This window comes from Mangifera indica, chromosome 1 (genome assembly GCF_011075055.1).
Source record: "Mangifera indica cultivar Alphonso chromosome 1, CATAS_Mindica_2.1, whole genome shotgun sequence".
NCBI classification, from domain to species: domain Eukaryota; kingdom Viridiplantae; phylum Streptophyta; class Magnoliopsida; order Sapindales; family Anacardiaceae; genus Mangifera; species Mangifera indica.
Window position 1 is genome coordinate 1,252,954 of NC_058137.1, and position 18,334 is coordinate 1,271,287.

General features: G+C 32.5%; 2 protein-coding genes across 2 annotated transcripts; one reads left to right on the plus strand and one right to left on the minus strand.

Moving 5' to 3' along the window:
- Positions 1-3,039: 3,039 nt before the first annotated feature.
- On the minus strand, positions 3,040-7,173 carry LOC123208539. Its single transcript, XM_044626107.1, has 9 exons — positions 6,947-7,173; positions 6,790-6,852; positions 6,644-6,699; positions 6,317-6,410; positions 6,084-6,144; positions 5,159-5,240; positions 4,322-4,377; positions 3,646-3,709; positions 3,040-3,524 (listed from the first exon to the last, which is right to left on the minus strand). The coding sequence occupies exons 1-9, from the start codon at positions 7,070-7,072 to the stop codon at positions 3,461-3,463; spliced, it is 666 nt and encodes a 221-aa protein (XP_044482042.1). The 5' UTR covers positions 7,073-7,173; the 3' UTR covers positions 3,040-3,460.
- Positions 7,174-9,781: 2,608 nt separating this feature from the next.
- On the plus strand, positions 9,782-16,412 carry LOC123221258. Its single transcript, XM_044644052.1, has 9 exons — positions 9,782-10,378; positions 11,105-11,290; positions 12,672-12,764; positions 13,062-13,244; positions 13,326-13,428; positions 13,520-13,705; positions 14,221-15,377; positions 15,535-15,926; positions 16,016-16,412. Exons 1-9 carry the CDS (start codon positions 10,115-10,117, stop codon positions 16,101-16,103), a joined length of 2,652 nt encoding a protein of 883 aa, XP_044499987.1. The 5' UTR covers positions 9,782-10,114; the 3' UTR covers positions 16,104-16,412.
- Positions 16,413-18,334: the final 1,922 nt, after the last annotated feature.

Below are 18,334 nucleotides of genomic sequence, written 5' to 3' on the forward strand. Positions count from 1 at the left end.
TCATATATTAATATAAATATAATATATATATATATATATGTAGAATTAAATAATTATACATATATAATATTATATATAATATAATATATTTTATATATTATATAATATTATATTATAAAATATTATAATAATATTAAAAATTAATTATATAAATTATAATATTTTATATATTATATTAATATATAATTATAATATTTTAATATAATAATATTATTATATATATAATATATATTACCAGGGGTTGGCGATCGCCAACCCCTGTAATAATTATATATATTATATATAATATATTTTATATTATATATGTAATATTATATTATAAAATATTATAATTTAATTATATAAATTATAATATATTATAATATTATAGTATATTATATATGTAATATTATATTATAAAATATTATAATTTAATTATATAAATTATAATATATTATAATATTATAGTATATAATATATTATATTAATATAATAATATTATTTAATATTATATACATATATTAAGGATTGGCGTTACACAGCAACTTTCACGCCAACCTTTTTTTTTTTTTTTAAGTTAAATGTCCAGTTTTTTTTGTTTCACTTAAATCCTTAAATATCAATTTTTTTTTCTTTTTCCAGTTAAATACTGTTACATGATCATCTTACATGGTCATTTCTTCGATGGTCATTTTTTATCTTGTAGGTTGCTCTTTTTTTTCCCTTTTTTTTTTTAAATCCTTACTTTGAAGAATTCTTAATTTGAAGAATTTGGTTGTTTCCTTCCTGTTTTTGTTTTTGAAGATGAGGGAGAAGAGAGAGTGATTTCTTTATAACTTTGGAAGAAGAGGAAGAAGAGAAAAAAAAGTTGCAGAGAAGAGGAGAGAGAATTTATGCATGAAAGATTGAAGAGGGGTATTTTGGGAAAGGTGAGTACTGTTGTGGTATATTTGTGAAAGCTTTAGGATAGGTGGTAATTTTGTATACACGGAATAAAAAAGTGCTAAAAATTTCAATTTCCCATAATTTTAAATTAAATATAAAAAAGATAATTATATTATTTGATTATATCATATCACATGTATTTGTTTGTATCTGATAATACCCCATGATTTTTCATATAGTATTACTAGAAATCAATTAGGTTTTGTTTTGTAATTTGCACGTGCTAAATACACAATTCATCATCTAGAAATAACAATGGATAGTTGATTAATTGTCTCTTAGAACTGGGTCTTCATGCATTTAATTCATTAAGTATGATAATTAAGAGCTAATTTCACTTCCTTAATTTGTTTCAAAGCATGCATTTATTCTGGCCCTACCATTGTCAAGCATTGGTTTGCTCATTAATAAGGTCAAATTAATGAAGCCGGAACCTGGCCATGCCTATTTTTTGAATTTGTATAATTCATAACTTTGAATGAATCATACATTAATAATAATTATAGCATTAATAATGTTATGATTTTATGATAACAAGTTGTTGCATTTCAATTTAATCTCTATTTTCCATTGTCGGTGCAGCTTTTCTGTGCTAAATTCGATAACATTTACGATAGCATGATCCATGCTTACCAAGTTTTGACTTTTGACCAATTCCCACCTCCGCGGACTTGAAGCTTGCAAGTTCAAGCTCAACACGAACTGAATATTAAGATATATAATTCTCCGCTCTTTAAAGCTTAAACTTCTCGACTACTCGGCGACGTTCTTGTCTATAAATTCTGAAATCCTTAGGATTCCATTGTGTCAAAACCCTAATCAGCTGCTAGCTTCTCTACCCTTCTGACTTCTCTTCAGTTTCAAACTTATTTAGCTAGATAGCTACCATGTATTCAGCAAAAGATTTTTCCCTGAAAATGATCGGTTTACATATCAGAAGGATAGCAGCAGCTTCCAAGAGGGCAATGGTGTATGCTGAGAAGGCCAAAATGGTTCGAGTTCCAAAGGGTTTATTTGGCCGTGTATGTGGGCGAAGAATCAAAGAGATATCTAGTTCCTGTAAAGTATTTGTCGTTTTCGACATTCCAGGAAATGTTGATCATGCAGTCGCAGGATCATGATGATCTTGACACAAAGATCCATGGTCCAATAAAGCTTGCATACACACCTGAGATATTCGATTAAACACTTAAGCTTGCCAGAAAAACTTAATGCAAATTGAGCAAGGTTGATTGTTTGATATTCCTTATTCTCTCCCTAGTTTTTTGTTTTTTCTTAGTTTGTTTCACTGTTAAAGCTAAGGAAATCCTTTCTTCAACATATTTGTTATATGATTCTTTTTTCTTTTCTTTTTAATTTTAATCTTGTGGCAAAATTTATACATATATAGTTGGTTAGAAAAATGGTAAAATATAAGGAAATAATAATGAAATTTAGGAGAATTAAGATAAATAATTAAGAAATTTATTAACATTTTATATGTATCGTATAAACAAGTTTCCAAGCTTAGAGAATGCCAAATAACTCCTTGACCCCCTTCTGCCTATGGAGAGAGGTTGGTGTAGTGACACCCTCAGGCCCATTTGCCTGTGTCTACGAACCGAGTTGTAGCGGTAGATAATTTGAATTTATTACTGTTTAATTCGAATTAAAAGTTTAACTTATCGAGATTGATTACAGATACAGATCTTAAAATCTCATTAATAATTCTTTTTCTTTTTTAATGATTACCTTTCTTTTTGAATTACTATTCTTCTTTTTTAATATCATTACACGGCTAAATCAAATAAGTTAAATTCAAACTCAAGCTAATAGATCAAATCCACCCTCAGTTAACTTGTCTTTTTCTTATTATCTTATTTAGCTTTTGAATAATTGTTATAACATTAATGATTTGAGACTTTTATTATTATTATTATTTATAATATCTTATTATGAATTGTTTAACTCTAAACCAAATGTCAATCAACTTATAAACTAATATATCTTGAGAGTTAAAGGTCATGTGATCCTTCTGATTCTAGAACACATTAACTTAATGCAAGCGAGACTGAAACAGCTTAAATTTAAGTCATTTATTGTTGAAAATCAACTTCAACTCCCACATTACTTCAGTTACGAGCATAGGGACTTTTGCTTCCCTTAATAATGGCTTCAAACAATCGTAATAATACAAGTGATTGTTCCTAACCAAAAATAAAAAGGAAAAAGGAAAAATGAGTTCAAATTGTGACAATCCAAAAAGAATTGGAGCAAGCTATAAAAACCTGAATCCTGTTGCAGACACAACATACATACTTGAAGTGCATTTTGTGTGAAAGATTACATGAAAAACCAGAAGTATTGAGCCAGTCTAAGCTAATTTATCTTCTTTCTCAAAACTCAATTGCAGCTGTTAGATGATTACTTTCTCAGTTCTAAATAAACACAAAACCAAGTAAGATTTACTTCTGCAATAGCAGGAATATATCTGTTACCGTTCTCATGAACATCTTTGCGACAGATTTGCACTATACCAAAAATTGTGAGGGTACAATCATTCAACCTTTGCCACGGACCCGCCAGGTATGTTGCTTTCTGCAACTGTTTCCCTTACAAACCTGCAAATAGTCGCCACAAACCATATGAAGTTGGAAATATTTATCAGTTGGTATAGGAGATTTTTTTAGTTTCTACTTCCTTGAGAAAAGACCAAAAGCCCTCTGGGACAAAAGACAGTACCTTGCTAATTTATCCCGAGATGATTGCAAGATATAGATTGAAAGAATAAAAGACAGCATGAGGCCTGTTTGCATGAAAGAAATAAACATGTTAAGTAATGTGTGTATATAAAGTTATGGTATCATAACACATTAAAGTTAGGCTTTGTCTTCTTAATTATTAACTCGTTAAGATTGATAACTCAATAAGTCAAATTTTCGAACCAAAGTTTTATTCATCCAACAGATACGAACTTCTGACCATCTTTTTATTCAATCAACATTTCCTGACATATGAAATAAGGTAATGACTAGCAGAGGTGTAGAGGCACCATTGTCATTAAACAGATCTCAGAAGAAAAAGTAAAGGACCAGAAGGATTCTTACAATCCTGGCAAGATAAAGCAACCCCACGGTCCCCACCTACTAACCCTTTATAGATAGTCATCGGACACACTCCTAATTGGTAATTTTTTTTCAAACACAAAGCCTTCTTATATTAGTTAAGCGAAAAAAGACACTCAAAACAAGATAACACTCAAAATACAGAGCCTTTAAATTACCATTGATAATTGTTTTTAATATTATTGTCATAAGGCATTCATTCATCAGGCACTCCCAAAACCAGACCAAGTGCCAAGTTCATTATTATAACAAAATGCTGCTTTAGTGCCTTACGTTAAGCATAAAATTTTTACCTGATCCAAACAGAACATAAAATCCAGAAGCCACATCTATCTCTGATTTCTCCTCCCTGTATACGAAAAAGAGTAGAGTGACAGACTTTTAACTATGATTACTAATAAAAAAGAGAGATAGAGGCAGCAAGAGAAGGGGAGATTGACATTAATCAAATACAGAACAAACAATAAAATGAATAAGTTTACACACCAACCTTCTAAGAGAAAAGGAGAAAACACTTACATCAAACCTATTTCTTCTATTGTTTATAGCACATAGAGTAGCTGTACCATTTATAAAATGAAATCTGACCAACTTATGAAAAGCAAAACCAACAAGATGGGGAAAAGCATAGAGGTTTTCTTCAGCTTTTAGAGCAGATCAAGATTAAAAGGAGTTTATAACAGGGGTTAACAAAACTGGTGGATCACTAGAACTGCCCAGTTGAAAATTTGAATTCGAACTCTGCTACGTTTGTGAAACCCAAACAAAGTACTTCATTTAAAAAAAAAAAAAAGATTAAAAGGAGTTGGACTGAATTATTTTATTGTAACCGTATACAAAAACAAAATCAGTAATCCACCTGAAGAAACTAGGTCTATACTGTTGATAACTTTACAACCAATAGCTGGGATTAACAATAAAAGAAAAATCCAAACAATAAATCTACATCTCACACAATGGTCACCATCAAGCAGGATTTCTTCAAATAGAACTTTTCTTTCCTCTAAAACCTAAAGTCTTATTTATAAATTATTACTTGAAATGCTAATATAAAGTTAAACTGAATAGAAGCCAATCAACCAATAAAGATAGAAGTAAAAAATTTTAAACATCATTGTTGTGATACTGACCATGTGAATCTAACAAGCACATGTTTTGGCCAATGTTGAGGATCCCAAAACTGTTTTCGAATATCAGGATGAATTTCCACATCTGTTCAGGACAATGATAAATAGAAGCTGGAATCAAATCCATCTAAAAAAAGATGACTCCAATAATCCCTCAAAAGGACTTCATATACATTTCTGCAATTTATGGTTTGTTGAAATGAATTGATAAGGAAGTCATGCAACATATCAAGGAGATGTGCATAGTTTAAACAATGCTCTCATGTCAATTATAGAATAAGAAAACCATAAAGAAAGAATAATATTTGGATAAACAATTGAAAGAATTACAGGCAAACATTTCTTAAATAAGAATAATATTTGGATAAAAAATTGAAAGAATTACAGGCAAACATTTCTTAAATAGTACTCTCTTTTACTTTAAGAAAGAAAAAGAAAAAAGAATTAAACCTAAATTAGATTAAAAGCCATCTTCAAGATGAAATAAGATAACCCAAAACTATGTGAGACATAATTCTGGACCTGAACGATTGTAATTATCAATGAGACAGTTCAAGAAACAAAACCTGAGGCCAAATGATTCAAAGTAAGACTTGGAGCTACCATTGGAGCTTAAGAGCTCATAACTTGAGGCAGTGAGAAAAGGTAAGACAGTTGACAATATCACTCAAAAGCTGCGAGTAGAGTATGGCTAAACACTCTATGTTAATTAAGCACAACTCAAATGATCAAGATAGCAAACCTCAAATGGTCAAGATAGCTTGTGTCATGCCACTATGCTAGGTAAAGAGACCTTAAAAACCGTGTTAAGCAAACATCTTATTTCCAGACATAAATAGGAAAGACCACAGTTCCTTCTAGCATTGTAATTCATCTATCATTTAGAAGACTAGTTTTAAGTAGAAATAATCAGGCACATATAACATACATCTGTGAGGCATATCCACAACTTTAGCAGTAACACCATGCAGATCACTTCCCGAGTACCTCTACATAACAAAAACAAAAGAATTAATCAGATCATCAGTGCAAATATGAAAAAAAAAAAAAAACATAAATTTTCCAGACAACAACAATCTATGAAAAAAGGACAAAAAATTTATCAAAATCCATCAAAAGCATTCAGCAATCAGAATAGTACTTGACTAACAGAAAGCTTACCAAATGCATATCAATCATCGGAACCTCAGAACTCTTACGATTTATCACAAAAAGCCATGGAACTAGAAACTTTTCTCTTCCAACTTGAAATGATCTGCAAATAATCAGGGTTTTTTTCTTTCTTTAAATAAAGGTAAAATCAACATGCAACTTAACTATTTAAAAGCCAAACAAGTTCCACAAAAGACAATTCAAAATTCCAACCAAACAAAACAGCCAACTGAAAAAGCTTTAGCAGCAAACCCATAAAACTTTATCTTCAATAATAATATATAAATATAAATCAATCTAAAATTAAACAAAAAAAATAACAAAATGGTTTCTCACATTTTGTAGGGATCAGCTCCAGTGAAGCCAGTTGGCTTTGCTATAGGAATCAATACCTACAAAAAAATCAAAAGTTAAAAATTTCAGTAAAAATCAATAACAAAACAGACTCCAAATTAAAAAAATTAACATAACCTCAAGAATACCTCACGATTTACGGCGAAGATCGGACAATGTTTACCGATCACATCATGCCAGACAGTTCTCGTCTGTAATAATAAACTAAACAGATCTTTAAAACATACAAAAAAGAACCAGCTGAATTGAATAGAATTAAACTTATCAAAATTTTTATGTACAGACACTGTGGTACTGGCCCATTTTGCTCATAGGAACGATGTCACCGGGCCGATAAGCAAGTGAAATCGAGGTCAGTGATAGTAAAAGTAACAACCGTGACACGATAATTCGACTTCGTTTCGTTTCCATATCTCAATTTCTCTTCTTGTCTCGTCGTGCCTTCAGGTTTTGCTTGATCTTTTCGAAAACCCTCCACCGTGCATGTGTTGATTCAGCTAGCTAATGCTAGTTCTTCCCTCTCTTAAACTGACGGTGGGCCAAATTTTGGCCCAATAAAAACCTGTTGGCCCATCGAAGTAATTTGTTTTTTTTTTTTTTTTAATTTGTCTAAATTATTCGGTAAAGTAAAAAAATATGAAACACCGTTAATAGAAGGATACGAAACCATCAAATTATGGTTGAGTCTTTTTATACAAAATAATTATAATTAAAATGTTTTTTAAAAAATTGAAATAAATTTGTTAAAATCAGATTAAAAAATACAAGAAATCAAGTATCAGCAGTAGACAAAACCTTACACATCATACATAATTATATCTCATTATAATTGTATTTACTCTAATTATTATTTATTTTTATTTAAAAATCTTATTATATATTTTGGTAGTGAAAATGACATCCATGAAATAATATCTAATAAATTTATATTATTTATAGTAAATTATTAATAGGGGATCAGATATTGTAACAGTCATATCACATATTTTATTATGATTTTGTAATTAAGTATTATTTTATTTTTAATTTAAATTTATTTAATTATATAATAATATATTATTTATGTATACATTTCTTGTACTTAAAATATATATCGAGAGTTTTATTGTTATACCATATTAATGCCTTAAGTAGACTTGGGAAAACAGGATTGATACAAGTATGGATCAAGGCATTGTAAATACAAGTAAAATTGATACAAATATGTGAACAAATTGTTCTATATAGGGGAATTATATATGAGTGAGTATGAAAGAACACGTGAGAATTCATTGTCTTAGATGAATTTTAATTCATGAAACTACTTGTACTTATATAAGTACTGATTTTGATACTAACAATCAATTTTACAGTGATACATCATAATTATTATCCGAATTGATACTTATCATAAGTACAGACATCATCACTCAATTTTAATATAGCTTTTTCAAAAAATAAAAAATAAAATGGTATTCCTAGTATTATTGTGCTTTTTTATTGTCGGAAGGTTCACCTTCAACACCAACACTCTGCTCCAAGGGCTTTGTTTGCTCCCGCAAAGAAGGAGATCTGAGGCAGCGACAACCATGGTGGTGGCAAAAAGTCATTTGTAGCAGTTGCAGTTGCAGGCTTGTAGTGGAAGTCTTTATGATTTTTGCTGGGTTGTTTGTGGGGTTCAAGATTTTGTAGATAGTGATTTTCTTAAGGATGGATAAGAGTAAACAATGTTGTTAAAGTTGAAGGAATCAGTTAACCAATTTTGTTCAACTTCCAGACCTAGATCGAAATTATAAGTTGTATTGTATTCAACTTTGTAATTAACAATAATTTTTTTTTTTAAGGGAGAAGGACTATTTCCCACCCAATTTTATATGCGTTTTCAAAATATCACTCACGGCAGATGAAAATCCAATTTTCCTACCTATGAGCCGTTAATATGAATGAAATCTATTTGTATAAGGGTAAAATATTGTTAGATGAAATGACAAAAATAACCCTCATTTTAGTCTATAAAATTTATCCCAAAATTGATGTGAGGGTTTTACCATTCACCCTCCTTAGGTTTTAAAAACTAACATTTCACCTTACCTAAAGTTTTTAAACTTTGAAAACTAACATTTTCACCCCCAAACCTAGGGTTTCCATATTTTTCAAAATACAGCCGCCCTCTTAACTTTCAAAACTAGCAGTTTTATCCCCATTCTTCAACTTCATCTCCCGACGTCGTCACCGGCCTCCTCCTTCTCCTGGTGTGAAGGCGGTGGTGCTATGAAGAGATCTTCATCTCCTCGTCGCACGGTGCGACGAAGAGACGGAGATCTCTTTGTCGCACGATGCGACGAAGAGACGGAGATTTCTTTGTCGCACCACCTCCACGCAGACGACGAAGAACGACTCTTTGTCGTCCTTCGTCGCTCGTTGCATGGTCCAGACACTACCACGAAGGACGACGAAGCATCGTCCTTCGTCTGTTCTTACAGATCTGGACAACGAAAGGTCGTCCTTTGTAGTTGGAGATGGGAGATCGGTCGATTGCGTCGGTCGTCGGTGGTGGCCAGTGAAGGAAGCAAACCCTAGGGGTGAAATTAAACTTTTCAAATTTTGAGGATGAGTTAGTTATTAGTTTTTAAAACCTGAAGGGGGGAAATGGTAAAATTTCAAAGTTTTAAGGTTTTAAATAGTAAATGATGATTTTGCCCCTGTCCTTAACTGAAAAATTAGACGGCAGTTTGATCATGAGTGGAAAAAGTGAATTTTCATCTGCCGTGAGTGGCATTTTGAAAATACATCTAAAGTTGGGTGGGAAATAGTCCTTCTCCCTTTTTTTAACGGGTAACTGTTGACACTTATCCTAAAACTAGTAATTTGATTCATACCCCTTTTTTCCCCGGGTACAAGCTGGTAAACACCCGTCTTGCCAGGTAAATACCCTCAAGTTCGTGCTGCGGTTAAAAAGTTAAAATTCGGTGTAAATAGGTTAAAAATAAAAATAAAAAGATAAATATGAAAAATAAAATAAAAAAAAGGTAAGAAAGAAAAAGGAAAAAAAAAACTGCGGGAAGTGAGACAGGGTGGAGGGATACGTCAAACATACGGTACAGATATCTGTATGAATGAGAAAAACAAAAACATAAAAATTGATTTTCCTCTTTAAACCCACCCACCTTCATCGCTACCTGTTGGCAACTTTCTGCCCCAAAATTTTCTGTCGTTTTATTTTCTTTCACGTGTCGTTTTGTAAAATTTTTTCCCTTGTTCACACCCACCGGAGGTCTGATCGCCGAGGATTAAAATATTGCTTCAGATCAGGAACGTCTTTGCAAAACCTGATTAGCCAGAAATCGGACACGTGAATGGTTGTACGGTTAATCCCTGTTCCTGCGGGTATCGAAACCGTCTTCGGGACGACGTGCTGATTGCGAGGGAAAATTCTAGTTTTTTTTTTCCCCCGGTTCTTTTATTGATTCGTTGATGGACGATCTCAGAGATTGGTCGCCTGAACTAAACGGCGCCGTGTTAGAAGAGAGGCCGTTGTCGTCAGTTTCGTTGAATCAAACGGAGATTGGCGCCGAGTGCTGGCTGATAGCTGAGGAAGCAACGCAGGGGATCATTGCCAAGGTTCAGCCCACTGTTGTCTCTGAACAGAGAAGAAAAGCGGTTATTGATTACGTGCAAAGATTAATCAGAAAATCTCTTGGTTGTGAGGATCTTGGTTGTGAGGATCTTCGTTGTGAGGTGAGAAGAAAACAATTGTTATGAACAAACGTAGATTGTTATGAAACACTGCTAATGAGCTCCGCATTTGAGTACTTTAAGATATTTAATTGCTGTTTCAGGTATATCATTCTTAACACTACTGTTTTTGTGTATTCAGATGTTAATTTTTTCGTTACTTTTATATTTTGAGTTCAACTACAGTTTTGGAAGTTAAAAATCTCTTATATAGTTTGAGTTGAAGAAATTTGATGTAACAACGGGCTATGTCAGTTGATTTTGGTTTAGGTTTTTGGATTCTTAATCTGATCGATGGAAGAGTAGTAATTATAAGTTTTATTTTAATTATGTCTTGAATAATTTTGATGATGAGTTGTATTTTGTGCCCAATTGCATGCCTATTCAGGGTTTCTGTTTTGTTCTCTCTTTTGGAGAAAGGAGAAATAATCAGAGATCGGTAATGCTCGTAGGTAATTATGTTTGGCGTGTTTGGAAATAAAATCATATGTTCTAATGAAAAACCCTAATACCGATTACCATGATTGTCTACATGGATTCCCAATTCATAGGTGCAATGAGCTCTGCGTTCTTATTTTCTGTTGGTTGTTTGCAATATGTGGTTTTTATATTTTTTTCTAAATTTATGCAATGGTGAATTGTAAAATGTTTTATTTGAATGTTGATATTCCTAAAATGTGGAGATTATTGGAAAATATTGGATTATTTGCTTACGTGAATTCATCATAGGTATTTCCATTTGGTTCAGTGCCATTAAAGACTTATCTCCCTGATGGAGATATTGATCTGACTGCCTTTGGTGGTCTAAATGTGGAGGAGGCTTTGGCCAATGATGTATGTTCTGTCCTTGAAAGAGAAGAACAAAACAGGGCTGCTGAGTTTGTAGTGAAGGACACCCAACTAATCCGTGCTGAGGTTTTGAACTTAAATCTTAATCTTATATTAGCTGAATTTTATACCCGGCCCATATATGTTATTCTTCATTAAATATACTGTCAAGTAATTGTTGGTTTAATTTAGGTAACCTGTCCTGGTGTAGTAGAATTTTGCAATAGTTAGTTAGTATTTAATTGTATTTAAAAAAAAAAAGTTTCTTCTTTTTATCTTTTACTCTTTTTGTCTGTTTTCCATATGTGGTGACAACATGCACCTTCTTTTGGAAATGTGTTATGTCATTCCTTTACAAATTGTTGCTTTAGGGACCATGATTTTGGTGATATATACTTGATAAAATTTTGGCAATATGCGGCATTTGGGAGCCTTTGAATGCTTTTTTCCCATGGATTCCTTCTTATCAGTATTGCTATCGCTTTGTCCACATGTGAAATCAAAAGAATATAATAGTATATTCGTCTTTTTGAGCTGTCCTGCCCCTTTCTTAAATTGTTGATCAAATACTTTACAAATGACATCTGTAATATTCCCGATATTAAGTATCTTTCTACGTTGGATGACACGTTTGTCGTATTTAGAAAAGTGAATGATTGTTAACGATTTACTTGGTGAAAATTTTTCCTGTGTTAATCTTGTGTACTTTGCCTAGCACCTAGTTGAGATTACGAGAAGAATAAATTTGCTCATAAGGATTTTGGAACAGCGATAGTCTATCAGCATTTTAAAATTAAATAAAAGGAAACGCGGAATTATAAAGAAGAATAAAATGTTGTGTGAATTAAACTTTTTATTTTATTTTTAGCTTTGCTTTGCAAAAACATTTCCATACCTTAATGAAAGATTCAATCTTAATTGTCACCCTGATACATGCTTTGATACATGTGATACCGTTTCCCATTCATGACTTTGGAAAGACTCTGGCTTTTCTGTCTTCACAGATGGTGTGAGTTACAGTTTTTAAGCCTTATTTGTTTCTCTGGCGAGCCTTGAAATATAGTGTTTAGATTCTGTGTAAAATTATATATTTATGTTTTGTATTTTATTAACTCATATTGCTGTATTTTTTTCCCTTTGTTTTTTCTCTTATTAAGCAACTGCTAGAAGTGGCTCCACATGATTTAATCGATTTCTTTATTTAATATCTTCTAGTTTACTGTTCTTGTGATCTACTCTCTGATGCAGCCAATCACAACTTACTTTTAATAGCAGACCATGTGAGATTAAATGTGAATTTCACATGTTCACCAAATATATGTTATGTGATATATTATTTTAGATGAAAATACATCACATGCATGATTAGACATATTGTGGATTTTACATATTATTTATCGGATACAAGTCTCTCTAGTTATATATTTAGTAGGTTTGGCATCTTAAATATTGGGCTTTTTGGTGGCAGGTTAAACTTGTAAAATGCCTGGTACAAAACATTGTGGTAGATATCTCCTTCAATCAATTAGGAGGATTGTGTACACTCTGCTTTCTTGAGCAGGTAGCCTTCTTTTTAATTGTTCTTATACGGGGAAAACCAGTGGTTTTATTATTTTAATGGGAAATTTTATCCTATGTTTTCTGTTAATGGATATTTCTAGTGGAAGTTTCTCTATGTTATTCTTCACCTTTATGAGTGTCTTGTTCAGTAATTATGTAACTATGCATGCTTGAGCTTGATCGGAACATTTGGAATGTATATTGATCAGGATCATGAATCTTGTTCATTTTAGATCGATTATGATGTGCTGTGAAGTATGCTTCTGCTTTTGCAATTGACATTCTGCTTACTTTTCAGGTTGATTTTCTCATTGGAAAAGACCATCTCTTTAAGCGCAGTATTATACTAATAAAAGCTTGGTGCTATTATGAGAGTCGAATTCTCGGTGCTCATCATGGCTTGATTTCTACATATGCCTTGGAGACTTTGGTTTTGTATATTTTCCATCTATTCTACTCATCATTAAACGGTCCTTTAGCGGTGAGTCCTTGCAAGAATATGCAATTGTATGTATGCTTCAAATATTTTTCAAGTAATTTCCTCTCATGTAATTGTTTCTAGGTTCTGTATAAATTTTTGGACTACTTCAGCAAATTTGACTGGGACAACTACTGCATCAGTTTGAATGGGCCTGTTCGCGTCTCTTCCCTGCCAGAAGTTATAGGTGAGTGACCACTTTTTGAGTTTTGGTGCTGCAATTCCTTGTTTTATGTCACTGATTAATAATCTTATTGATTTTTTTTTTTTGTTTCCAGTTGAGACACCTGAAAATGGTGGACAGGATGTATTGTTTCCTACTGCGTTGCTAAAGGGCTGTGTTGAACAGTTCTCGGTCCCTTCAAGAGGCTTTGAAACAAATTCACGAACATTCCCTCCAAAGCATCTCAACATACTTGATCCACTAAAAGAGAATAATAACCTTGGCCGCAGTGTGAGCAAAGGTAGAAACCATTCTCATTAGTCAGTTGGGGAGGCCTAGAGTCTCTTCATCTTTACCTGGTACTAAGGAATCATGGTTATTATTATTACTATTATCATTATTGGTCCATTATGGTTCATTGTGCTTTATACATGATTTTCTTAATCTTGATCTTACTTTTTTAGCGGACAAGTTGACATTAACATTAGTTTCTTTCTATTGAATTTTCTCTGATGCAAGTAATTATGTTTCTGGTATATATAGTGTCAAAGTGAAGAATGAATATGCTAAACAGAATTCACTACTTACATATGTTGCTTTAAAAAAGAATAGATTATGTAAATATAGCAAAATGTTAAATAAAGGACTTCCTTTTTTTGGGAAATAGTGTATGAGGGATGATTTGATACAAATGACATGTGACTTGTTCTAATAAATTTGATAAAACTGACTGTTAATGTTGATGAGTAGCTAATGATAACACGAACTGAGAATAGAAATAAAGAATAGTCAATTAACCTGCCTTTCACCATGCAGGGAACTTTTTTCGTATAAGAAGTGCATTTACATACGGGGCTAGAAAACTTGGGCACATCCTTTCACAGCCAGAGGAGATCTTAGCTGATGAACTCCAGAAGTTTTTCTCGAACACTTTGGATAGACATGGAAGTGGACAGAGACCCGATGTTCAAGACCCTGTTCCATTAACCAGACACAATGGGTTTGGTGTCGCATCAACAATTTCAGGGGCAGAGTCATGTGAGGAGAATGGTATATATGAATCAGAATCCGCCATAACAGAGAATTGTAAGTTAGATCATGAAGCACAATTGTGTGGTGGTGTCAGTAACATGAAGATATCTGAAACTGAACTGAGTGACTGCATAACCATGAATGGTTCTGTGGATGGAACAGCTGTTTCAGAAAGCCGTCTTTCAGGGGATGCAAAAGACCTAGCTACCTGTAGAATTCAAGATCTTAAAATTTCAAATGGTTCCTCCAAGTCTTCCTCTCCAAGTGTTGAGGAGAATACTTCCCTTGTGGGTAAAGTGCATTATGCGCCACATCTATATTTTACTTCTTCATCTACAGGAAATGGAGAAATGAGAAATGGAAATGTGGAGTGCAAACAGCTAGCAAATTTTGGTTCTGCTGAGAAGAACAGGTCTTCTAAGATTCTGTCAGCACCTTGCAAGGAAACCAGCTTAATTGTACCTGATTCTCAGTGTGAGGGTGTTATGCATGATGTTCCATCTCCTGCTGGATCAAAGCACTATCCTTCAATAATGAGTACAGTTGCTTGGTCCTCAGAAGATTATAATTATGGCTACAGTGGCTATCAGGCATCACCTACGACTTCTGGCAGTCCCAAAGCTTTGAATTTATCTGATCTCACTGGGGATTATGATAGTCATCTTTTTAGTTTGCGCCTGGGCAGGCAGTTGTGTGAGCAATCCTGGAATGCATCCTATTCTTCTATGCCTTCACAGTTACGTTCTCAGTTCCAGAACAATAATTCATTAAATGTAATGCAACAGTCACTGTCATTTGGGAGAAATGTTATCCCCCATGCCAATGGCTTTGTCACTGGACCAATTTTTTATTCCATCAGTCCACAGATATTGCCTGGTGCAAGCTTTGGTGTGGAAGAGATGTCAAAACCTCGAGGAACTGGGACCTATCTTCCCAACATGGTATACTTATTCTAAGCCTCTGGATATCTTGGAAAATATTTTTATCTAAAATTTAAGAGCCAATCTTGGTCTCAGATTGTAGTGTCTGTTTTTGTGTTAAATTTTTCAAGTGGCAGGTCTTGTTATCTCAAAGTGGTTTTATGCTTAAAATTTGCAGAGCCTTTATAGGGATAGGCCTTTGACTATGAGGGGAAGGAGTCAAGCACCAGTTAGATCTCCTCGTAGCAATGGCCGTGTCATGGTTCCCCATGAAACAAGTTTTCCTGAGAGAAGCAGCCGTGAATTTGCACCAGTACAATTTAATGTTCATCAAGGTGGTGGAAAAACTGGACTTGTGGATATTTGCCACCCTGGCTCCCCTGAGAAAAAGGCACAACCTAATTCCAATGGCTCTAGTCATCCGTCAGAGAGGACTGTTGGAGGACAGCGCTCTGTTGTTCCAACCCCTCTTGAGAGCAGTAGGCAACCAAACAAGGCTTCTGTCGTTGGTCAAAACTCAAGTTCAAGTCTCTTATCACCAAAGACGGAAACGGGCAATGATCAAGATAGGTATGAGAATCTCATGTAAAATTTTGACTTATCAGCAATGGTACACATATGGATTCAGTTTAAGCTGTCTCTCTGTTTTGGACGTGTAGGAGTGCTGTAGAATCATCATACCAATATCAAGTCGAAGATTTCCCCCCTCTATCTAATCTGATGGCAGTGGGAAGGAATGTGGTTTAAGTTAATAGGTGAGTAAATGCTAACAGACCAAACTGTGTCAAAGCCTTTAACGGCTACCTATGGCCATTATGAAGCACGTAACATGTAGTTTGATTATCGGAAAGACATTTTGTACATTCGACTAATTATTTTTAACACCTTAATGCTGGAATGATGGTTTTAACCAGTTTTTTTTATCATGTCACCAATCTTAGGTCAAAATTGTAGACTCAGATATTATCTTTGCCGATGTCTCATGGAACTGATACCAGACTAGAAATAATGGTTTTTGGCAGTTGTAATAGTATAACATTTTTGGCTTTTCTGTTCCGGTTGATGCTCAAAGCTTTTCTGGAAATTTTATGATGTGCCCACCTCCCCATTTTCTCATCTGCTGAAAAGGATGTTGATATCCTCAAAGCACACTAGCCATTCCATTTGCTATGTTCTGCAGAAAAATGGCAACCAGAACAGTACCATTGTTTGCTGTTGTTTTCCAGGTAAAAGAGCTTCTGGGTATTGAATTCCGAAACAAAAGAGGCTGCCTCATAATTAATTCCAATAGAATCAATTGAGTCGCTCACGAACTATTTATGAGTAGGGTTGGTTATTATTGAGTTAAGTTTGAATATGAATTTGATATTTATTGGTTTGGTGATTCCCAGAGTTTGTGACTTGAGTATAATATTATTAAGTTCTCAAAATTTAAATATTATATTTTTACTCTCAAAATTGTCATTTACACTTACGAGATTTTATACGATGTTGATAATATTATAACCTTTTAGCTTTTGAAATTCTCATATACAATTCAATGTTGAGAAAAATCTCTAAGTTTTATAGTTTACTTGTAATTTTTTAAATTGAGTTTGGATAACTAAGTCTTATATCGAGCTTAACTTTGTAACTTTGTATAAATTTAATCGATTCAAGTTCGAATTTAATAACACTTGACCAAGGTTGATTATAACCCAATAATAGAACATGAATAAATTAAATAATATTTTATATATATATTTTTTGATATACAAATAAATATATATAATATATTATTATACGATGAAATAATTTTTTTAATTTTTAATTTAAAATTATATAATTAATTGATTATATATATATCTATTTGTATATTTAAAATAAATATATGTAATTTTATTAAAATAAATTAGCTCAACATGATGCATTTCAAATTCAATTTGTCCCCAACGAAACTTGAAAGAACATCGTTTTGCCGAATCTATAAGGGCGGCCACCGGCAGATGCAGAAATCGTATGATAATTGATATACATATTAGTACTATATATATATATTATTAAAATTATTAATGGTCAACTCTTTTTATTTATAATTACAAGTTCTGAAAAAAATATTAAACAATTATTTATTTATTTGAAACATCAATTTCTGGCCTCACCCATAGACAAAGAAGAAGATGAGAATAAAATAGATAGTGGGAATTTTATAAAATAGTTGAGAAGGAAAGGTTGTCGAGTAGTTTTGTGAACTTGCTGCCATCAAGTACTTGGTGAGAAAGAACACTCTTCTTCTCATATTATAATCAAAATAATATTAAATTAGTTTTTTTATTTGTCAAAATATATAATTGACCCATAGATTGCTTAATTTGAGTGATGAAGCAAAAGAGTTTTCTTATAAAAGATCAAAGTTTAAATAACATAAATTCCTTTTTTAATGTGGAAAAATCTTAGATTTATCATCTTATACCTAAATAACTAGGCATAATATAAGGAAACTTTGATATTTAATATAGTCATTTTGAGTCTAATCTATATACTATATAAGGTTTATTTGTATGAAATTAGTTTATAAATTATTCAAAATATTTTTTATTCATCCGATCCAAGCGTAACCCTAATAATAATAATAATAATATTGATGACGTACTAGTTGCAAATTTATGCAATAAATTAGTGGTCTATTTATTTTTGACATTACAAGAGGAACAATAATTGAGATTAAAATACAATTTAATTTAATTTAATTGTCCCTTAAAATTAATTAATTAATTAAGAAATAGATTAGGCTGAGTCACTTGCGTTTGAAAGGTGGCATCTTCTTCTCTGAACCACTATCTTTGTCAACAATTTTAATAATGAAGTTCCATTGTTCATCACCAAGAAGGAGCTCGCATTATTAATAATTTCTTCTTCTTTTTTATTATAATGAGCTTTGTTTTGCCATCAACTTTAGCAACCTTTCTTGAATATTAATTTATTCAGTGAACTTGGTA